The sequence below is a fragment of the Prunus avium genome, chromosome 7 (genome assembly GCF_965620075.1).
Source record: "Prunus avium chromosome 7, drPruAviu1.hap1.1, whole genome shotgun sequence".
Lineage (NCBI taxonomy): Eukaryota > Viridiplantae > Streptophyta > Magnoliopsida > Rosales > Rosaceae > Prunus > Prunus avium.
The window spans coordinates 34,856,115-34,878,945 of record NC_142290.1 but is presented as its reverse complement, the minus strand read 5'-3'; the positions used below and the strand labels follow the sequence as shown (position 1 = coordinate 34,878,945).

Below are 22,831 nucleotides of genomic sequence, written 5' to 3'. Positions count from 1 at the left end.
CGTCGCCATCAAAATTGATTAGTATGAGTGATGATAATTTCCAGTTTGGGTTGTTGCAGGTGTGGACGTGAGTTCTTATACAACAAACCCAGCTGTTCCTTTTACGACAGAATACGTATATCCTTGGATTGAAAGAAGACATACGTATATTCTTGAACGAAACACGTATATTCTTAAAAGAAACACATATATCATTCTTGAAGGAAACACATATATTCTTGAAAGAAACACGTATATCATTGAAAGAAACACGTATATTATTCTTGAAAGAAATACGTATATTCTTGAAAGAAATACATATATTCTTGAAAGGAGAATAGTAACGATCCTTCTACTCGATAGATGGCTTACTAAAATTGCTTTCTCTTTTCTTTAATTAATGTAATTAAACTCTTCAAATTGAAGTTTGTTGACTTATGTGACAATTTGAAAAGATTTGTTTGTTACTTTAATAATTTGTGCCCCAATAGAGTCTTAAATTCAATTAATGCATTGTTATGGAAAAAAAATTTACGAAAATATGTGAAGAAAGTTTATATATTTATTATTTGAAAATAATTAGTGTATGTTTTATTTTTTCAACACAAAATTAAATGTTTTGAAGAGTAAAGTCAACTTGTCAGTTCTAAAGACAAAAAGAAAGAGGTTGCAACTTTGGTGATTTAGTTTGTTGGAAAGAATTTTGCTAATGTGAATCACCTCTATTTTCAAGGGGAAACTTTGTTTATGCTCCCCTGGACTTTAGCCTAATGCAGCTTTCGACCCAAGTCATTTTTATCGTATATAATTAGAAATTTTCTATTTGAACCCCACACTTCTCTTAGTTCACCCCATCTTTTAATTTAAATTTTCACAATTTCTAAGAAAACCTCACTATCTTCCCAAACTACCCTTAAATACACCCCAAACTGAAAAAAAATAAATAAATAAATAAATAAAAGATATTTTATATTTAAACCCCACAATTTTCTTTGTTCCCAGCAGAAAAAAAACACAAACAAATGGAACCCCAAACCCGAAATTTAATACTTTCTAGAGAAAGAGAACAACTTTACCTCTCTCCAAGAACTATAATTGGAATTCCAACACTTAGGTATTGTTGAGTTGAGAGAGAGAGAGAGAGAGAGAGAGAGAGAGTGAGTTTATAAACGGGGAAGTTGGGGTGTGTGGGGTGTGTGTATAGATGTACTAGGGTTAATTATTAAGTTGGATGACCTTTTTTGTCTTTTTACACAATAATAAAACTTATAGCTTAATAATTTAAGTATTGGGGTGAACAAAGAGAAGTGCAGGGTTTAAATAGAAAATCTCTATAATTATAGGGTTTTATCATTCTTAATTAGCCCCTCAAAACCATTTTCAAAACATCAAGCCCATCTCTAATTACAACAATAAACCTAATGCAGCTCAATTAACAAACATTCCCAAATACAACTAGTCCCATAATACTAGTCTACCCCAACTTATTTTTTTTAATTATATCTTCTTGCTTGTTTTTATTTTTGGTGCTAGAACCCCCATTTGTAAGTTATTAAATTGTGGTTATTGATTTGGATTTTCTCCTTTTTTTTTGGGTCCCCTTGCCAATTCTATCTTGTGTTTTCAGTGGACCTTCCTTTTTTTTATTTTATTTTTATACTATCCTAAATGCAAGATTCAATACAGATTTTGGATTAGACTTTGTCGAACCTGTAGCTTGTTCTTGTGCATTGGTGTGGGAAGGTTTTTATAAAAGAAAGGGAACAAATGTTTTGTTCTGAAGCATGTTGGGAAATTTGCGATTTCAGGGAGAATAATAATGTATTGCTTTTCTTTTATTTTTATTTTTGTTAAGTACAAAAAATGCCACTAAAAAAGGTTAAAATCCTTATTGACCGAGGAAAGGATTCTTGAATTTAACACCAACACAAAATACCAAGACTGCTTTATTTAACCTAATTAAGAGTTTCCACTCACCTGTCTGGAGGAGTAACGTACGCACGAAGCAACAAGAGGAGGAATAGCAAACTAGAACGTACATGTTCTTGCCCTAATTTTTGGCATCAACATCCCAAGATCAATCACCGTAATTGAATCATGGAAGGGAAGAAAATTCAACAGCCAAAGAAGAACTCGGCAGGATCGGCTCATAACCAACATGACGAGATTAATCCAAACACTTTTACATGTGATTTTTGCCTTGAGCCAAACCATCTGCAAGACTCATTCAAGGTGAAGGGTTGCACCCATTTTTATTGCGACCAATGCATTGTCAAATTCGTAGTGTCCAAGCTCCAGGACAATGTGACATCCATTATGTGCCCTGTGCCAGGCTGCCAGGGCACGCTAGACCCTGAGCACTGCTGTCGAATTCTCCCTAACGATGTTTTTTGATCGGTGGGGGAATGCCTTATGTGAAGCTGTGGTTATGGGGTCTAAGACTGACAAGTACTTGTACTGTCCCTTCAAGGATTGCTCAGCCCTGTTGGTTTATGAGAATGGCGCCAAATTGTCTTTGTGTGCAGCAGAGTGTCCTCATTGCAAGAGAGATTTGTGCCCTAGTTGTAAGGTTCCTTGGCATGCAGGGTTTGATTGTGCCCAGTTTCAGAAACTAAGTGATGGAGATCAAGATCAGATGGTGGAGGAGCTTGCCAAAGAAATGAACTGGATGAGGTGTCCAAGTTGCAAATACTATATAGAAAAATCTTATGGGTGCAACGTCATGAAATGCAGGTAAGTTATAGTCTATGGTACTTCTGCTGCTTAATTAATTCAAGATTTTCCGCAGATTAAATTAGTTTTCTATATAGCCAAAAAACACACACGCACGCACACACAAATAAAAAAATAATATAGTTTTCTATGATTGCTGCAACTAGTTGGGAAATTAGGCTTAATTTGAGTTGAAGTATATACTTAGTTTGAAATTGAACATGTACGCAGATACAAAATTGTAGATACATTCTCATTCGTCGTTAATATATTCATTCAAAACCTACGAAGAAAGTATCTACTAATTTAGTATCTACGTATAATGACATATATCTACGTGTACAATGATGATTTCCAATTCGGGTGGTTGCTTGCAGGTGTGGACGTGCGTTCTTCTACAAATCCAGACCTCACTCTAATTCGTACTACGACAAAATACGTCTAATGTTGGAAGAATACTTTGTTTATATCATTGGTGCTAGAACCCTCGTATTCTTGGAAGAATTGGAACAATCCTTGTACGAATACATGCACACTTGACTCGATACCTACCTTATTCAAATTACTTTCTCTTTTCTTTAAATGTAATTAATGAAACATGGCCAATCTTTTCTTTTCACTGGGAAGGGCCTACCTTTTTTTTTTTTTATACATTTTTTATAAAGGGAACAATGTCCTTTTTTTTCCCTTGGGCTATCTGATTTTGTAGCACAGGTTTGGTTGCCATTTTGTGGGCCTCAATGTGTTTGTGTTTGGCTTGATCAACAGACACGTGTTTGTTTGTTTTTTTTTTCTTATTGCAAAAATCCATTTCAGTTTTCATTTAATTTTCCTCAACTCTTTTTTTTTCTCAATCACTGCCTCCCACATCCCTATTGAAAAAGAACCCCAACTCAGCCACTTGGGCCTCTTTAACCTTAACCTCAAAAGTCCTTTTTAATCAACCCGAAAAGCAAATCAAAGAAGAAATTACAAGAAAGACAAGAGAGAATGACTTGCTTTATTTGGGGAAAGAAAAAATAAATAGGAAAGTTAAACCAAAAATAAAAAGACAAAATAGCATTCAACTGAGAAAATAATGTTGTGAAATGAAATATATATTTAGGGATTAATCGATTTATTAGTCTTTGAATTTAGATCCGATTTGCATTTGAATCCCTCAATTTCCAAAATCGTTTCCGTGGTCCTTTAACTTCACTTTCGTTAGGACAAATGGTCCTGCCGTCAATTTTGTTAACTTTTTCTGTAAAATACAAGGGCAAAATGGTATTTTTATATTAAAACCAAAAAAATGAATAAAACTCATATCTTTAAAATAACAATAAAAGATAATCAAATAAAAAAAACCAACCAAAAAAAAAAAAGATAAATCAAGTTTGGGGGAGTAGAAATCGGGATAGAGGGGGTGAGATAGAGTTTAATTTTAATTTTTTATTCATATTTTAATCAATCTTGAAACAAAAATGCTATTTTGCCCTTGCATTTAACAGAAAAGTTAACAAATTGATGGCATGACCATTTGTCCTAACGAAACTGAAGTTGAAGGACCACAAGAACGATTTTGGAAATTGAGAGACTCAAATGCAAATTAGGTTTAAGTTTAGAAACTAATAAGACGATTAACTCTATATTTAGAATAAGAAAGAAAAACACGTGTCTACTTCTGAATGAGCTACACTAGTGAGCAACGAGTACGAACAATGAGGGAATCATTGTCCTTACCAAAAAAAAAGTCTACCGTATAAAGTCACTTTTTCCTTGTGAGGTAGGGATTTTGGATTAGACTGCGTTTGCATTGGTGTGGGAAGGTTTTTATAAAATAAAGGGAGACAAAGTGGATTAGAGAATGCATGTTTTATTCCCCATTAATTATATAAAAAAACAAAGAGTCTTTCATGTGTCTATCTTTCATATAAATAAAGTTACTTTAAACAAAAGTACTTCATATAATTTAACTAGTGGTGGTTGTTTTCACATAATTAGAGGAGATTCAAGGGTTGAATGAAATGAATGCAATGATGGATACAAATTTGTTGTGAGTTTGATAACTAATTTTAGCTAATTTATTATAATGTCGTAACTTTGTTGCATATGAATTATTTCTTACTATAAAAATAGCTTTGTAGAATTCTATTTTAAAAAACAAAATTAATTGATCAATGAGCTCATATTATAAGGAAAATATTTGTCTTCTCTCCTACATTCCCACTAATAACAGTTTGACATGTGTATATAAGTGTTTTTTTTTTTTTTTTGCATTAGATAAACTATTTTTTGCACTTGTGTCGAGTAGCATTCATTAATCCTTAGATTTCTATGTGGATGTGTCACACCAATTTGACATGTGTGTGGTAATTTTTTTATATATATTTTTTATGAATTATTTTTACACACATGTCAAGTAATATTCATGAATACTTGCTAGTGGAGTTTAGTCCAACGAAAAAAGAGTCTTGACTTATATACTAATGATCTCGAATTCGATCTCCCCAACTTCATTCTATCACGATGTGTCACACTCCACAAAGCACGGCAAGAATTCCTGTCTTTTCTATAGTTTTTTTAAAAGAATAGTAATTTTTAGGTTGATTGACCAGAATCCAACCCAGAATATGTAACCAATAAAATAATAACATTGTGCTTGATTAATTGTCGTTGATTAAAAGAGATCCCAGGACTGATAATCCTCTGCGTCACCATTGTGGAATTTAAAAAGTTAACCATAATTAACAAGAGTAGCGTGCACATTAAGGAAGAGGAGGACGACTCAAATTGAAATTGCAGAGTGAGAGTCCAAAAGCGTCTAAATCTCAGCGACAAGTTTCCAATGAGAACAAGGAAACCAAAGATGGAGAAAACAGTGGCTCACTCTCAGTCTCAGCCTCAGTCCCAAATTGAGATCGTGAACATTGAAGACGACGATGCCTTTTGCTTCACACCCATTTCACTGAAGCGCTCAGCAGAGCACTTGGAAGAGGAAAGAGGCCTTCAATCGATCAAAGCAGGTAACTTTATCGACCTTTCTGATGAAACTCTAGACTTTTACGACGATGACGATGAGCTTAGAATTCTTAGGTTTAAACCCTCAAACACCCCCTTCGGAAAACGAACAAAGCCCTTTACGGGTCCTTCTGTGACCGAAGCTGGGCAATCTTCCAATTCCAAGGAAAACCCATCTTTTGTTTGTGAAATCTGTGTTGAAACCAAGCCCGGAAACCAGTTGTTTGGGGTAGAAAATTGCAGCCATGGTTATTGTACTGACTGTACGGTCAACTACGTGGCCTCGAAGCTTCAAGAGAACATCACAAACATTAGGTGTCCTGTTCCTGATTGTAAAGGGTTGCTAGAGGCCGAGTATTGTCGACCAATTCTGCCCCCTGAGGTGTTTGATAGGTGGGGAAGTGTGTTGTGTGAGAGTGTGATTCTTGGGTCTGAGAAGTTTTATTGTCCCTATAAGGATTGCTCTGCTATGTTGATTGATGATGGGAAAGAGGTTATAAGGCAATCACAGTGCCTCAATTGTTGGAGAATGTTCTGTGCCCAGTGTAAGGTTCCTTGGCACGAGGGGATTGAGTGCGAAGAATTTCAGAAGTTGAATAAGGATGAGAGGGAAAAGGAAGCTGTCATGTTGAAGAACCTTGCGCAGCAGAAACAATGGAGAAGATGCCCCAATTGTAAGTTCTATGTGGAAAAATCGGAGGGTTGCATGTTCATGATGTGCAGGTCAGTTTATCTGCTATTTTTCCTCAAAGTCTTCGCATTTGATTTATACCCATATATGTTATCTTTTGTTGAAATTATTACATGGTTTTTTCACGTGAATTAGCAATTTCGTTGTTGGTTCTACCTTATAATATAAAAGATCAGTTGGAGTTGCTTTGCCACTCCATGCCTGTTGTATAAAAATCCCCTTGAGGATGATTATGCTATCATGTTTGCTCACTATTGTTGGATGCATCTAAGTTAGATGCATTGCTGGGAAAATGCATTGGATAAAGAAAACTAATTAGTACGTCTTTATGAGGCTACACATACGATTTGCCCTGAATTTGCTGTAATAAGCATCAAAGCTATAAAGTAGACTCCTCACTTCTTTATCTCAATCAACCTCTGTCAACAGCAATTTCTGTCTCCCTAAAATTGACTTGATTCAAAACTGTTTACCTTGATTGTTCTCGGTACTTGAAACGTGGTACAAGGTCCACAGACCAGGGTATGAATTTGAGTACGATTACCCTATAATAGCTAATTCCTAGTAAGGTAATATTCTCAAACAACAATTGAGTTCGAGCTAAAGCTCCCATCTTTAGAGTCCTTTGTCTTTGTCCTTCGAAGTGGCTAGCTGGAGGTCTAAAGTGGGAGTCTGTAAAAATAAGGCAGCCATGCCTTGACACATTTGAATAGATTTGTGAAAAGCAGTGAACTGAATTGGAGTTGTCACAATGGATGAGCATAGTAACTGTGTATCTTTGTTCAAACGAACAAGATAGGAAATAAATCCTTTCTTAAATTCAGATCAGCACTTCCTAACTTTTTTAGCTGCAAAATTTTCTTCTTGTTTTATGTGACCAGTCTATGAACTAAATTTTGAGTTTACTGTGTATGAAGCTTTCTATTTTTCAGAACTTTATATAGCTACACCCCATTGTTCTGCTGAAATTTGCCCTGTACAATTACTCTGACTTGTTTCGTTCAATGAATCCTTGAATTCCCTGTGAATTTCCATTTATTATGTGTTGATTGCAGGTGCAAAACAGCTTTCTGCTACAGATGCGGTAAAATTTTAAAAGCCAATCATGGCCACAATTGTCCCAATTGTAGGGGGCGTTGACATGTTCTACAACATAGATTATGATGATACTTTAAATGTTGCAAATCATCAATCAATACATGTATGAGAAAATTCTACAGTCCCAAAAGAGGTGGGATAACAATAGCTGATACCTCCATGCCCAATTAAACATTTTCAAAGTTCCAGTTAGCTTTTCATCGGATTTGAGCTCGGTTTGAATATATCTGCATTTCTCTTTTAAGTTTAAGCAGTCGGAGAGTTTACTTCGGTACCGTCAAGTCTTGCAGATGCTTCAGGTGTTTCAATCCTACCCATCCTCTCCACAGCTCAACCTTTCCAAAAGGTCACTATGGTTGCGGTACCTAATCCATGAGGGGCAATATAGGCCTTCCACTGAGTATAGTTTATGCTGCTTTTTACAAGTTTGTTTGAGGCTCTTTCGCCAAATGAAAGTGATGCTCCTTTTTAAGGGGGAAAAACAAGTCCCTCACCCATTGAATGAGCAATGATCAAGTTGGCAAATCGTTCCATGAAAATATACTATATTTACCCAACAATCAGTCAGAAAGAAACCAAGTTTGAGCTTCAAGTTATTCAAATTTAGACATTTGGTTGACGATTAAGCGGCAAACTTCCAAAAGCATATAAAATGATGAAAACCAGATATAAAACTATGAGCAAGAGTCTTGATGGGCTCTGATTTTTGTAAACCTAGTGGGATATTTTGGGATATTAATTGAATGACTGAAATACCCCCGACGAACAATATAAACTATAAAGTGGCATGGGAAGGAAGGTTTGTTTTGGTCAACAAGAAGAAGGAAGTGGAGAAACTAAGCACTCCCCCACTACCAACCAAAGGAACCGAAACCCCTCCGCTTTGTCAGGGGTGCATGGTTAACTTGTCACCACTAAAATTACCATAATAACCCTATAGATGCTGCATTGCAATTTGCATGGACACCTCAGAGGACATATAATTGATCAGCATCAGTTGACGATTAAGAGGCTAACTTTACGGAAATTTTGAAAGCTCATTGAAAAATCTGTAACGTTCTAGTTAAGAGGAAAATTCTTTGAAATCTTGTTGAGGTGGACCAATGGCTGATTGACACCATCCACAACTTTAAAGGGATAGGAATAAAGTAGAGAATTATAAGAATACTGGAAAAAAGAGGAAGGATAAATGAGCTTTTCATATGTAAAAGCCTACAAGAGCGGTTTCTGGTTTAGTTGTGAGTCTAATTAATTATTTAATTAATCAATTTTCTTCTTTTGGATGCTCAAAGTTTTGTACACTGCTACTATAACTGTTGCTTCTACTCTCTTGGCTTCTCTTAGTGTAATTCCTCTCTCTCTCTCTCTCTCTCTCTCTCGGTGAGTGTCAATGTTTGATCTCACATTATTGTTTACCGTTTTCTCTTTCTGAAAAATAATATAATTTATATTTATATATATATATATATGTATGAATGTTGTGTGTCCTGTTGTCACGCTTGGAAACCAATTCTGTCAACTGGGTTTATGGAAGATAATGTGATCAATATGTTAACCCATGAGTTTAATTTAGCTGCCATTTAGATTATAAGGCCAGGTATATATGTATGTCTTATATTTTTCTGTTCTCTTTATGCAAATTTTGTAATAAATCTGTGTAGGGTTTTCTGGAATGTATGATTGGGGTTTTGTTCCTGCGAAATTTAGGATCTTTCAGGAATTTCAGAGACTCATTTCATAATAGATTTAGAGAGTGCTGATTTTCTTAGGCTTTATTGGAAAACATGACAGTAAATTTATGTACAGGAAAGTCTTTAAGCTAATTGTATGTCCATTTTTCATGAACTTTAGGTGCAGCCAGCATAAAATAAGCAGAGGAAGAAAAGTCTTTATCTTTGAAGATGGACAACTATCTTAATCAATTTTTCAGTTCCTCTTCATGGTCAGATGTAGATGTGAAGGAGAGATCATCTTGGGGATGTTGTGAATCTGGGCAACCAAATGAAATGCTTCTCAATTCAGCTGGAGTGGATGAGGATGACAACAATAGTTCACCTACATATCTGACTAATTCAAACCACAGTATGGAGAGCTTGGCTGCTCAAGATGCTTCATCCGTTGTTCATGATTTAGAGCCAGATGAACAAGATGATGGTAAAAACTTCAAGCCAAACCTCTCAAATGGAAAGGTGGATGGTAGCTTTAAAGTTGAAAATCCGAGCCTGCAATTTGATGTGGATATTGTAACCCCCTGCTCACTTGCTTCTCTGGAGCAGCTGCCTTTGAATGGTAACATGGTGAGAAAATCTCTTTCGGCCATAGAGCCGGAAAATGTGGTATGGAACAACCGTGAACTATCCATCTTCGAAAGATTCAATGGAGATTTCGAAACCCTTTCTTCGATTTCTCAGTTGTGGCCTCTTCAATCTTATGAGGGTGTTCCTTCTTCTTTTTCTCCTGGTATGGGACAACACAGAATGTGCAGCTTTGGCTTCAAAGGTGAATATGGGGATAATGGTACTTATGCCATGCCCAACGATCCCAATAACTTGGCTGCTTTAGTCACCTCAGAGGTATTAGTCTAGGATCACAAACTTAATATTTCTATTTATAAGCTTTAGGGAAAAAACTTGGCTAGCTACAAATTATATTTTAACTCACTCATATTTGGTGGGATGTGATTATCTATTTACAGTTTTGGTATGTGAAATGGTTTTAAGACTGTTGCTTGTGTAATTTTGAAGGGAAAGCAGGACCTGCAAAATTATCCTTTGCCTTCTTTTGCTTCTAGGCCTCAGATTACAATGGCAATGTCTGGATTGCAGTCTTTGCCGCAGGTACTTATCCTAGCTCCACTGTTCTCTTGGATACTTTTGAGTTTTATCAGTTAAGGAAATCCTAATTCTATCAAGCATTGTAAAAAAATGAACTTACAATTTTCACATACAGGCTACATCAACTACCCCCTCTGCTGAATGTACTGGAACTGGAAAGCCTCGTATGAGGGCACGTCGAGGCCAGGCAACTGATCCGCACAGTATTGCTGAAAGGGTTAGTTGTGTCATTCATATAAAGTTTTGCTTCTTCATGCATTATCTGTTTCCAAGACCTGAACCATTAGAATTTGAAGTCCACTTGTCAAAGGAATTTGGTTGGGAATTAAATGGACTAAGTATTTACATCTTATAAAACACATATTTGCAGCTTCGGAGAGAAAAAATTGCTGAAAGAATGAAGAATCTGCAAGAACTGGTACCGAATTCTAACAGGGTAAGCTCTTCCATCTCACACTGACACAGTTGCCAGTGTAATTTATAGTGGCTGGATTTAAAGAAGAGCTGATATGATTCGTGATTTTGCAGACTGACAAGGCATCCATGCTTGATGAAATCATTGAGTATGTCAAATTCCTTCAGCTCCAAATCAAGGTATATGGTGGAGAACTTTCATTAACAGTTTAGATTCGGTGCTCCAGAAATAGGGTTGTCATGAAACTCAATTTTCAGTTTCCCAAAGTGTGGATGGTTGACTCCAATACGGTCTGAAAAATTGAACAAAATCACAATTAACAGAAGACTTTGAATTCTGTTACACAGTGTCCATAATTTGGTGCTTGATATGACAATATGCAGGTGCTAAGCATGAGCAGAGTTGGTGCTGCAGGAGCAGTTGTTCCTCTCATCACAGACACTCAACAAGCTAAGGTGCCAAACCCTCTTCTAAATTTTCTTCTCTCTCTCTCTCTCTCTCTCTCTCTCTCTCTCTCTCTCTCATGTTCTAATTAGGAATAAGAACAACTTGATCATTGTTCTGATAAGTGAATCTATGTCAGGGTGCCAATGGTTCGTCGCTGTTGCCGTCAGTTGGCCAAGTAACTGACATTTCATTCAATGAAATTGCCTTAGAGCAAGTAGTGAGGCTGATGGAATCAGATGTGACCAAGGCAATGCAGCATCTCCAAAGCAAAGGTCTCTGCCTTATGCCAATTGCTCTTGCTGATGCCATATCCACAGAAAAAAAATCATCATCATCACCAGCTCCTACTTCTGATGATTGGAAGAAAACCGGTTTCAACGATAGCGGCCTTGTTCAAAACAACAGCAGCAGCAGCAGCAGCAGCAGCTTGCCTGAGGTCAAACAAGAAGCCAAGAACCATTCTTTTGCTGCGAGATAACTTAGAACAAGAGATATATATAACCTTTGCCCCCTTATTATTATTTTTTCTAGGCTTCTCTAGCAAATTGGGTTAGTTGCTACTTCATGAATTTAATTTTATTTATTTATTGTCCTTTGGCCTTCAAAAGAAATCAAATTCTGTAGGGTTATCTGTCATCTTTTCAACACACACATGGCAAACACTATGACCATCTGAATCAAAAAGGCATGCACCAGCAATGGTTCATATTTCATGGCTTAGTTTTGACTTGTAGCAGTTGGATCAGTTCAATCACGTGGCCTTGGTCACGTGTTGTCTTGTTTGACCAATGACCTTGCGCTCGGCATCTACTCAATAAAATGACTATCGAGATGACGTATATGCTTTAAAAACCATTGGCAAAAATGGTATCTGGGATGAATTATTTGCTATAAATACCGAATTTAATGTGGTTTTTTCCACTTAATTAGAAAAAATATCATATTCGACTCACATGAATGAATGAAGGCAGAAATACTTTCATTTTTATATATAAAAAAAGTCATTCCACCGAATTATAGAGTGACTCATATTTGACTTAAATAAATACAAGAAAGATAAAAATTAGCAATGAATCATTGTCGTTTATAAAAATAAAACAAAATAAAAACCATCGGCAAAAATCACATTCATCTTTTCTCACACACATGCATGACGTGCTACCGTTCTAGTTTTATCATAAATCAATCTCTAATATAAAAAGTTATCAGATGTCAATTAAATTGATTTCAATTTCGACATGCCTTTATCTTTTTATCTTCACATGCTCTGATTATATTATGCAAATAATTAATAATTATTATGGTGATTCATGAGTAAAGAACCCTCCTTTTCTTCTTCGACGTGCCACCACTCCACACAAAAATTAAAATAGTATTCCAAAACAATATATTTTTAAAAATAATAATAATAATAATATAACAAGCCAAAAACAAACAACAAAAGACAAAAAGATAGAGGAAGAAGGTAGAAAAATTTGCATGAGAATTCATTAAATAAGTCGGTGGATCTTGGCATGATATATAGAGTAGAGTTTCAATGGCAGCGCCAAAATGGGGGGAATTATAGTTACAGTTGCGGTTGACATTTCGTCTTTCTTTATCTTGTAATTTTTCGTATGATTATTATAATATTAATTTTTGTGTGGTTTATATATTTTATGCTCCGTGTTAGTTTCCATGAACGAATATATGCAGGTTTGTCGTTGTATAAACAAACAATTTTGAGCCGAAATTAAAACATTTATATATTCTGCATATAAGACGTGGTTATATTTCTGGTGGGGTCTATCGAAGATTTTGCGCCTTGTTTGATTGATTAGGGCTTGGGTTGTTTGGTTTGGCACACAGATAAATTGAATTGAAGAAAGAAAGCATTTTGGGATTGAGCTCTGTAATTGTTTGCAGTCTCTCAGAATTCCAATTCGGAAAAGCACTGAATTTGGGGACTTTCGCCATGGGGAATTGAATTTGGCTGCTTCGCAACTCTTAGTCCTGGTAATTTATGTTGCTTTTCTTCTACACCATGAGAAAATTAAGCTTAAGTTGTGCCTTTGCATGCAACCCTTTTGCTAGCTACAAAGGGTAATTCTTTTTTTGAATTCTCAGTTTCTCTGCAAACCTCAATTCTCAGGTTCTCTTTTTATGTTTATGAATTTTGGAGTTGTCAATCCAAGTATGAGTGTTAAGATGACATTTATGTGTACATTTTCATTTCAATGAGCTCTTAGCAATCAGCAAGGCCTACCTTATTGAGTTCCAAATTCATAAAGTGGTGATCTTGTTGTGTTTTGCAATTGGTTCATTTTCTTTGTTTTCTTTTGGATTTTTATTTCTTAGCAGGTGCATTCATACCCACTTGTCGTCTGTTGTGGGAAGAGTTTGCAATGATCCTCTCATCATGAGTGGGCTTGGGTGGGGTAGTTGTCCATGGGCACCCCCGACAACAAACTATCCGAGTTAGTTGACATTTTCAAGTCTTGGATCCCCAGGAGGTCCGAGCCGCCCAATGTGTCCAGGGACTTTTGGATGCCTGATCAGAGCTGTAGGGTATGTTATGACTGTGACTCTCAGTTCACAATATTTAACCGGAGGCATCATTGTCGACTTTGTGGCCGAGTTTTCTGTGCCAAGTGTACTGCAAACTCTGTTCCTGCCCCATCTGATGAGCAAAGGGCTGGAAGGGAAGATTGGGAGAGGATTAGGGTCTGTAATTATTGCTTCAGGCAATGGGAGCAAGGGATAGCAACAGTTGATAATGGCCCCCCTGCACAAAGCCCTGGCCTCAGTCCATCACCATCTGCGACAAGTTTGGCAAGTACCAAGTCCAGCTGCACCTGCCACAGTAGTAGCAGCACTATTGGCTCTACCCCTTATTCGACTGGACCTTACCAGCGTGTGCCGTATACTTCTGGTCTTAGCCCTAATCAATCATCTCCCCAAATCGATTCAGTTACAGCCACACAAGACAATTGTACATCTCAGAGGAGTATTAGTTCTGATGCAGCCATGGCAGAGTCGTCTCCTAACCAATTTGGCTTTGGCATGAACAGGTATCTCCTGCCCTATCTGAATATTTTTTTCTGAGTACTTTCACGAATTGATACAGCATTATTTTCTCTAGTTTCATGTGTTTTCAATTGTCCTTGTAAGATATTTGAGTATTTCTGAATAAAGAAGACAAACTGTGGGTTGAAAAGTGAATAAAGAGTTTCTGTTTCTGTGAACTATCATTTGACTCATTCATTCTTCATCTAAGGTGAATGTTACCCGTGAGACATTTATTGTGTTAGGTCATATTAATGACTGTATTCTCATATTCTTACATCTGATTCTTTATAAGGTAATTAGTTTCTTGTTTTTACTTATCCTTTGATACCAGGAGTGATGATGAGGATGATGACTATGGCGTTTATCGTTTAGATTCAGAACCAAGTAATTTCTCTCATGCCAATGACTATTATGGTGCAGTCAATATCGAGGAGTTCGATAATGTCTATGGACCACACAATGTGCATCTTGATGGAGATAACACGAGTTCCTTATTACCTGAGGGTTTCAATACACAGGGTGTAGAGGGAAGTCAGGAACTCAGGGAAGAATCATATGAACACGATAATTGTGATGAGTGCGAAACTTCTCCATATGACCTGCAAAGTACAAATGCAGAACCTGTGGACTTCGAGAACAATGGGCTACTTTGGCTCCCTCCAGAGCCTGAGGATGAGGAAGATGAGAGAGAAGCTGTCTTATTTGATGAGGACGATGATGATGGTGGTGGTGTTGGTGGTGCTTCTGGGGAGTGGGGATATTTGCGTTCTTCAAATAGCTTTGGTAGTGGGGAGTATCGTACTAGAGAGAAGTCAATTGAGGAGCACAGGAATGCGATGAAGAATGTGGTGGAAGGTCATTTTAGAGCTTTGGTAGCTCAGCTTTTGCAGGTTGAAAACCTACCTCTGGGTGATGAAGACAACAAAGAGAGCTGGTTGGACATAATTACATCTTTGTCATGGGAGGCTGCCACACTCCTTAAACCAGATACAAGCAAGGGTGGAGGAATGGATCCTGGGGGATATGTGAAGGTAAAATGCATAGCTTGTGGGCGTAGGAATGAGAGGTAATTTTGATCTAAAGTCTTGTGTATGTTTTCACATTGCAGTGCAGCTTAAGGCACCGTCATTCGCTGTAGTATTTCAGTAGACCAAATTCAGAATGGTTCCTAAAATTTTAGCTTATATTTGTGACAGTCCTGTTTTTATGCTTATGCAAGCATTTCTTGTTGGTTCTATTATCAATGAGTATATTTTAGCTATCGATTTGGGCTGAAGTGTTAATCTTTAGCTATTTAACCATATCTCCTGTTATTGAACCATTTATGTGTCCAAGATGGAGATTTCCATTCTACACAAATATCATTGTGAAAGCTTATTAAAAGAAGATGGCCTTTGTCATTCTGTTAGACTGATGATTCGTACTTTTAGGTTCTTGGAGGTGGATGATATGTTTTTGCTGAATAGATGCTCTATATGCTTTCTTGAATGTTCGCTTAATGTCTTCCATCACCACCATTTATTGCAATAAGGCTTAATTAAGGTTATATGTTCTTGTAACAAATCACCCATTTTCATAATTTTGACGGCTTTCCATTTCATTTTCTTCAGTATGGTGGTTAAAGGAGTTGTTTGTAAGAAAAATGTGGCTCATCGGCGAATGATATCAAAGATAGAAAAGCCACGCTTTTTAATCCTTGGAGGAGCTTTGGAATATCAGCGTGTTTCAAATCTATTATCAAGTTTTGATACTTTGTTGCAGCAGGTTGATTTTACCTTTTCCCTTTTCCCTTTATTTAGGCTTTGTAAGTTAAAGATTTAAATATATAGGGTTTTGATAAGGGTTTGAACCCTGCCTATGTTTTGTGTCACTTACTTATCCTACCATTCATTTAGCAATCCGGGAGGTTTCTTCTTCTGATGGACTATATTCTCTATTTTAGGAAATGGATCATCTGAAGATGGCAGTTGCAAAGATAGACTCACATCACCCTAATGTTCTTTTGGTGGAGAAGTCTGTATCCCGTTATGCTCAAGATTACCTTCTTGCGAAAGACATATCACTTGTTCTGAATATCAAGAGGCCACTTCTAGAGCGAATAGCCCGCTGCACTGGGGCACAAATAGTCCCTTCAATAGATCATCTCATATCACCAAAACTAGGGTATTGTGATATATTCCATGTGGAGAAATTTCTTGAAGTGCATGGCAGTGCTGGGCAAGGTGGGAAGAAATTGACAAAGACTCTAATGTTCTTTGAGGGTTGCCCGAAGCCCTTGGGTGTTACTGTAAGTCATTAATATAATTACATCACACACGGACATGGTGGATATACAAAATTCTGCTTAAATTTTGGGCATTAACTGGCACTTATTCTTGTTCTTAGACCTTGAATGTATAGGCTAGTTACTGTATTTTCAGTTAGGTTATCTACACAAATTTAATATCCAGGTGGGAGCACAAAAGCAATATACCCGAGACTAGGAAATTCTAATCAGCTTAATAGGATCACCGACCAAGGATGTTAATATTGTAAGATAGAGTTCTTAGCTTGGACTGATGGATTGTGGGGTTGCAATTGCATGCCTGTTTTTGCATTTGTAGTAGTAATTCCTTTTAATCTGTTTTCTGTTTTAAGAAAATTAGAAAAAGAAGAGTCAGAAGTATTCAGATGAATTGAATTTATTTCAGATTTTGCTCCGTGGTGCCAATGGGGATGAGTTAAAGAAGGTGAAACATGTTGTCCAATATGGAGTTTTTGCGGCTTATCACTTGGCCCTGGAGACTTCATTTCTAGCTGATGAAGGTGCTTCACTTCCAGAACTTCCTTTGAAGTCTGTGATAACTGTTGCATTACCCGATAAACCATCAAGTATTGACAGGTCTATTTCCACAATACCTGGTTTTAGTGTCCCAGCAGCTAGCAAGCCTCAGGGTCCCGAAGCTAGCAGTGAACTACTGAAATCTAATAAAGGCTCAATTTCAGATAGGGACTTGTGTACCAATATTGACCCCGTTTTGAATATGGAAGGCGCCAATTCAATTTGCTCATCTAAAGCTGCTTGCTCTCAAGCTTTTCTTGGAGTTCATTCCTCGGGCTCTGTAGAACCTAGATCTCCCTTCAGTTCCTTGTCTCACCCGGGAGAGGATATCAGAGATTCCTACCGTAAAAAGCTCCCCGGAATTTGTGCCTCTGAAAATAATATTGATATAGGTTGTAAAGAATCTTTCCTGGCCAAAACAGATAAGGCTGGAGAAGCTTTGTTCAATGATAGATTGATCTCTAATTCTTTTGGAGCCTCAGAGGCATTAGAACATGGTGGTGGCAGTAGCCATGCTGATAATGTTGCTTTAGCTGCAAATCTTGGAGAGGCTCCAGAATTTACATCCATAAAAAATCATAGTGATACTCACAATGAGGAGGTGGAATCTTCAAAGGAAGAGTTTCCCCCGTCACCTTCTGACCACCAAAGCATTTTGGTTTCCCTATCAACACGTTGTGTGTGGAAAGGAACAGTTTGTGAACGGTCCCATCTCTTTCGAATCAAATACTATGGAAGTTTTGATAAGCCTTTGGGGAGGTTCTTACGAGATCATCTATTTGATCAGGTACTTTTTATTGTCAATCATTACCTTTTTCCTTTGCTAAGTTGATATGAAATATATTTTTCTTCAGCACTATCATAACACGAAGTTGTCATTCTTCTTTATTAGAGTTACCTTTGTCGTTCATGTGGGATGCCATCAGAAGCGCATGTTCATTGTTATACTCACAGACAAGGGAGCCTTACAATATCTGTTAAGAAACTCCCAGAGACTTTGCTACCGGGGGAAAGGGAAGGCAAAATTTGGATGTGGCACAGGTGCTTGAGATGTCCTCGAACCAATGGCTTTCCTCCAGCAACTCGCAGAGTAGTCATGTCAGATGCTGCTTGGGGTTTATCTTTTGGGAAATTTTTGGAATTGAGCTTTTCAAATCATGCAGCTGCAAACAGAGTCGCAACCTGTGGTCATTCCCTTCACAGAGATTGTCTTCGGTTTTATGGGTATGTATTTTCCCTTATGAACTGCTGAAACTTGCACTAACCGGTCTCGGTCCACCCCACCAAATAGAAAATGTTGAAGAAGAAAACAGTCAGGACGTGTATGAAATTTTGTTTATCATTGTACCAGATAGACACTACATTCATAATTTTGTCATAATTTCTCAGCTTAGACATCTGTAGGTTAGTCAGGGTGGTTTCATAACTGTTAACTCAAGGTGCTCTGATTTGGGTTTCTTGGGTTGAGTGGTCTAGACTTCAAGACATCTTGTCACCATTCTCAGTTTACCTTTTAGTTTCAGAGAAAAACTTGTTCTGTTGCATCACTTTGTTTCTTTTTGTTCTTTCTAAGTTCTCATCTAGACACTAAAGCAACGTTATTTGGTATCTTCTTATCCTATTGTTCTTACGTGTACAGTTTCGGGAGAATGGTTGCTTGCTTCAGCTATGCCTCAATTCATGTTCATTCTGTTTATCTGCCACCATCCAAACTCGAATTTTACTATGATAATCAGGAATGGATACAAAAAGAAGCAGAGGAGGTGCAGTTTTTAAATCTTAGTTGCTATAGCAAGTGATTCTAAACTTCTCAGTGCTTATGAGATTGTTGATCTTGTGTTACTAGGTGGGTCATCGGGCAGAGCTTCTATTTACTGAATTGCGCAATGCTCTTAATCAAATTTTAGGGAAGAGACCACTTGCAGGGACACAGGATGGTGGTAAGAAAGCACCTGAATCAAGTCATCAAATTGCAGAACTTGAAGAGATGCTTCAAAAGGAAAGAGAAGACTTTGAGGTAGTTCACTTGAATCCCACCCCTATTCCACCTGCTCCTTCGTACTCGAAGTCTACCCGGCATTATTAAATTTTCATTTCCTTTTTCACTTGTTAAGGAAGTTCTATTATTTGCATTATTTGCTATCTCACTGGTGACATGGCATTGTTTAGGAATCACTACGAAAAGTTATGCATAGGGAGGTGAAGTTTGGCCATCCTGCAATTGATATTCTCGAGATCAATAAATTGCGGAGGCAGTTGCTTTTCCACTCTTACATTTGGGACCAACGCCTGATTCATGCTGCCAGTTTAAGTAACAAAGGTTTTCAGGAAGGTTTGAGCAGTTCCCTTCCGAAACTCAAGGAGAAACCTCTCAGTTCTATGGAGAAGCTTGCTGAGACAAATACAAACTCCAAGCCAGGTAAAGGAGTTAGTAATTGTGATTCCTCTCTTCTGGAAACAAAGGCCGATATCAATGTTAATCAAGGAGGAGATGTTGGCTACTTTAGCCCGCCTGGAGGGGTTCAGAACAAAACTGAAATGGGTCTGGACCTGAATCATAGTAATGAGGCTGATCTTTCCACTCCTTCCTTTCCAAATGTCATAGATAAATCTGATCCATTGGAATCTGGAAAAAGTGTACGAAGGGCCCTCTCAGAAGGGGATGAGTGTCCAACAGTGGCAAATTTATCTGATACCCTTGATGCAGCTTGGACTGGTGAAAGTCATCCAACTAGTACAATACCTAAAGACAATGGCTATTCTATTCCTGATTCAACCTTAGTAAATTCTCCAACTGCAATAAGAAAAGTTGCATCTAATTCAGATTTGCAGAACTGTACCATTGACCAAGTTGGGGTACAGGTAACTCATTCTATTAGCTCTACATTGCATCTTAAGGGATTCGACAAAAATATTTCCTTGAATGCTCAGAAGCTCTTTATTGGTGAGGGCAATCCTGTCTATGTTCCGTTGTTCCGGGATTTGGAACGGCAAAGTGGTGCCAGGCTGCTACTGCCTATTGGTGTTAATGACACTGTTATCCCTGTGTTTGATGATGAACCCACTAGTATTATTGCATATGCAATTGTCTCGCCAGATTACCATTTGCAGATCTCTGAGTCTGAGAGACCAAAAGATGCTCTGGATTCTTCAGTCTCATTACCGCTTTTTGATTCAGCAAATCTTCTCTCACTTACCTCTTTTGACGAGGCAGTTTCTGAGACCTACAGGAATCTTGGTTCGTCTGATGAGAGCCTCATATCCACGTCACGGTCACGGAGCTCTCAGGCTTTGGACTCACTCTTGTCAAAGGATTTACATGCTAGAGTTTCTTTTACAGATGATGGCCCCCTTGGCAAGGTGAAGTATACAGTGACTTGTTACTATGCAACGCGTTTTGAGGCTTTAAGGAGGATATGCTGCCCTTCGGAAATAGATTTTGTGCGATCTCTTAGCCGTTGTAAGAAGTGGGGGGCCCAGGGTGGAAAGAGCAATGTTTTCTTTGCAAAAACCTTGGATGATCGGTTCATCATCAAACAAGTTACAAAGACGGAGCTGGAGTCATTTATCAAGTTTGCACCATCTTATTTTAAGTATTTGTCAGAGTCAATTAGTACTCGAAGCCCGACTTGCCTGGCAAAGATCCTGGGTATTTATCAGGTATTCTTCGTTGCTTTTGCTTTCACCAAAATGCTTAATGACTTTATGTTGAGGTTATAACCTGAGCTATAAAATTATCATTTGCCTTGGTAACTAACTGCTTCTCCTGCTGCTGCTTTCTTGTTCAGATATGGAACTAGCAACTACTTATAATCAGATCAATTAGTATATCTTACCTCATTCATTTTCACATCTCAATCTGGACATCTTGTTGCATTTCATGTGGATTTTCTTACTTGTCTAATCTCTATTGAGAAAACCAAATTCTTTTGACTTGCAACCCAAAAAAGAGTTTCACCATAAAAAGAAATCCTGAATATGATATACTACTTTTCACTATATCTCAGTCTAACTCACATTCTTCATTTCTTTTTTGTCATTAAGGTTTCATCGAAGCATGGTAAAGGAGGGAAAGAGTCCAAGATGGATGTTTTAGTAATGGAGAATTTGTTATTTAGACGGAATGTCACACGGCTTTATGATCTCAAAGGATCTTCTCGATCACGTTATAATCCAGATACAAGTGGGAGCAATAAAGTTTTACTGGACCAGAATCTGATTGAAGCAATGCCAACTTCTCCAATTTTTGTGGGTAACAAGGCAAAGCGGCTGCTAGAGAGAGCTGTCTGGAATGATACTGCATTCCTTGCTGTAAGTTAGATCTAACTCCCTGTCGTGGTATTAATATTTTCTCAGCAATCAGAAATCCTAGTGTTTTGTTGTGTGATTTTTGTGGCATCCATGTTTTACTAATATACTTTCATCTATTTTGCCAGTCAATTGATGTGATGGACTATTCATTACTTGTTGGCGTGGATGAGGAAAAGGATGAGCTAGTTCTGGGGATTATTGATTTTGTGAGGCAATATACATGGGACAAGCACCTTGAAACTTGGGTGAAGACCTCAGGCCTTCTCGGCGGACCAAAGAATGCGTCTCCCACTGTGATTTCACCCCAGCAGTACAAGAAACGTTTCAGGAAAGCTATGACCACTTATTTTCTCATGGTACCTGATCAGTGGTCTCCCGTAACGATCGTTGCTAGTAGGTCCCAATCTGAACTTTGCGAAGAAAATGCGCAGGGTGATGGAGAGCCGTGACACCTTTTAGCCTGTATATGTCGAGATTTAAGCCGAATAATCTCAACAACTTTTACTTGTATATGTGAAAATCTGAGCTGAATGAATAATGTCCACTGCAAAGCTATATACCAATATGCCTCAATTTCTCTCGTTTTCTTTGTCTTGCTCCCAATGCCAATTTTTTAATAATTCTTTTGATATAGGCATATGTGAAAACTTTTTCTTTATAAGAAGACGTGGCAAGGAATTTTTCGTGAGGCATATTTCTTAAGCAAAGTTGATATCTTTGTCTTCAGACCCAAAAAAAGCAAGGTTGATATCTTTGTCTCTTCCAGGCTATTCCCTTCGGAAAGTCCATCTTTGGATGCTCAGCCATCACTTGGCAAATCCAATGTAAAAATGAGAAAGTATATATTAAATGCACGACCACTGTTAGATGTTGATCCAGCGGTTTCCTTGACAGCAAATTTCCTGGATCCACACGTCTATACTAGTTCATATTTATAATAATAATATATAAAAAAACTAGTTTATATAATTTATACAAACTAAATCAGTGGTGATGATCCCTAAACCCTAAGATGAGAAATGGGGTCTAAGATGAGAAATCACGCAAAAATTTCCGTCATAATGTTTTTAAAAAAATCTATTTGTGCAGGAGCCGTTTAGAAACGATAAAACATATACATTCTCATAAGCTGTTTCATACTGGTTTGAAGGAGACGTGCAATTATGTTGTTGCGTACGGTCAATCAAGATTATCAACATCCAAAGTAGTTTTAAAGAATTTTTAGTTTCTAAGGAATATTGGAAGACATAATTATTTTCTTTGAATGACAGATGGCGCCAAATTTGCCAAATTTTGTATCTTGATGAATGTTTTCTGCCGTTTAGTTTTATACAAGTGATATTTGCTTTGATTGCTAAATTCATTGGCATGGGCAGCAAGCTAATGATAAGCTCAGGCATCGGCAAGGTCTCAATCTCTCGTGTTATCATAAGCTCAGGCAAGAGCTAAATTCTATGCGCCTCGGTGAGTTATCG

General features: G+C 37.5%; 3 protein-coding genes and 1 pseudogene across 11 annotated transcripts; all 4 read left to right on the top strand.

Moving 5' to 3' along the window:
- Positions 1 to 2,076: 2,076 nt before the first annotated feature.
- On the top strand, positions 2,077 to 3,231 carry LOC110749176 (uncharacterized; annotated as a pseudogene).
- Positions 3,232 to 5,373: 2,142 nt separating this feature from the next.
- Positions 5,374 to 8,019, top strand: LOC110749100 (E3 ubiquitin-protein ligase RSL1-like). Of its 2 annotated transcripts, XR_002525565.2 has the most exons (3): positions 5,374 to 6,414; positions 7,438 to 7,613; positions 7,726 to 8,019. XR_002525565.2 is itself a non-coding variant. In XM_021949119.2 (2 exons), the coding sequence occupies exons 1-2, from the start codon at positions 5,519 to 5,521 to the stop codon at positions 7,520 to 7,522; spliced, it is 981 nt and encodes a 326-aa protein (XP_021804811.2). In that variant the 5' UTR covers positions 5,374 to 5,518; the 3' UTR covers positions 7,523 to 8,019. The 2 variants fall into 2 exon arrangements, 1 of the variants encoding a protein (XP_021804811.2); XM_021949119.2 differs by having other exon boundaries at positions 7,438 to 8,019.
- Positions 8,020 to 8,684: 665 nt separating this feature from the next.
- Positions 8,685 to 11,765, top strand: LOC110749247 (uncharacterized). Of its 3 annotated transcripts, none has more exons than XM_021949316.2 (8): positions 8,685 to 8,825; positions 9,332 to 10,053; positions 10,225 to 10,317; positions 10,430 to 10,531; positions 10,685 to 10,750; positions 10,843 to 10,908; positions 11,113 to 11,184; positions 11,313 to 11,765. In XM_021949316.2, exons 2-8 carry the CDS (start codon positions 9,382 to 9,384, stop codon positions 11,652 to 11,654), a joined length of 1,413 nt encoding a protein of 470 aa, XP_021805008.1. In that variant the 5' UTR covers positions 8,685 to 8,825; positions 9,332 to 9,381; the 3' UTR covers positions 11,655 to 11,765. The 3 variants fall into 3 exon arrangements, with proteins under 3 accessions (XP_021805008.1, XP_088100537.1, XP_021805007.1); XM_088244411.1 differs by having other exon boundaries at positions 8,701 to 8,860; XM_021949315.2 differs by lacking the exon at positions 8,685 to 8,825 and adding an exon at positions 8,878 to 9,077.
- Positions 11,766 to 12,623: 858 nt separating this feature from the next.
- LOC110749294 (1-phosphatidylinositol-3-phosphate 5-kinase FAB1B) lies at positions 12,624 to 21,937 on the top strand. Of its 6 annotated transcripts, none has more exons than XM_021949370.2 (13): positions 12,624 to 12,754; positions 13,025 to 13,171; positions 13,517 to 14,226; positions 14,556 to 15,290; positions 15,835 to 15,988; positions 16,167 to 16,511; positions 16,915 to 17,832; positions 17,938 to 18,269; positions 18,685 to 18,808; positions 18,892 to 19,062; positions 19,215 to 20,705; positions 21,090 to 21,356; positions 21,482 to 21,937. In XM_021949370.2, exons 3-13 carry the CDS (start codon positions 13,604 to 13,606, stop codon positions 21,803 to 21,805), a joined length of 5,484 nt encoding a protein of 1,827 aa, XP_021805062.2. In that variant the 5' UTR covers positions 12,624 to 12,754; positions 13,025 to 13,171; positions 13,517 to 13,603; the 3' UTR covers positions 21,806 to 21,937. The 6 variants fall into 6 exon arrangements, with proteins under 6 accessions (XP_021805062.2, XP_021805061.2, XP_021805065.2 ...); XM_021949369.2 differs by having other exon boundaries at positions 12,631 to 12,780; XM_021949373.2 differs by having other exon boundaries at positions 12,652 to 12,748.
- Positions 21,938 to 22,831: the final 894 nt, after the last annotated feature.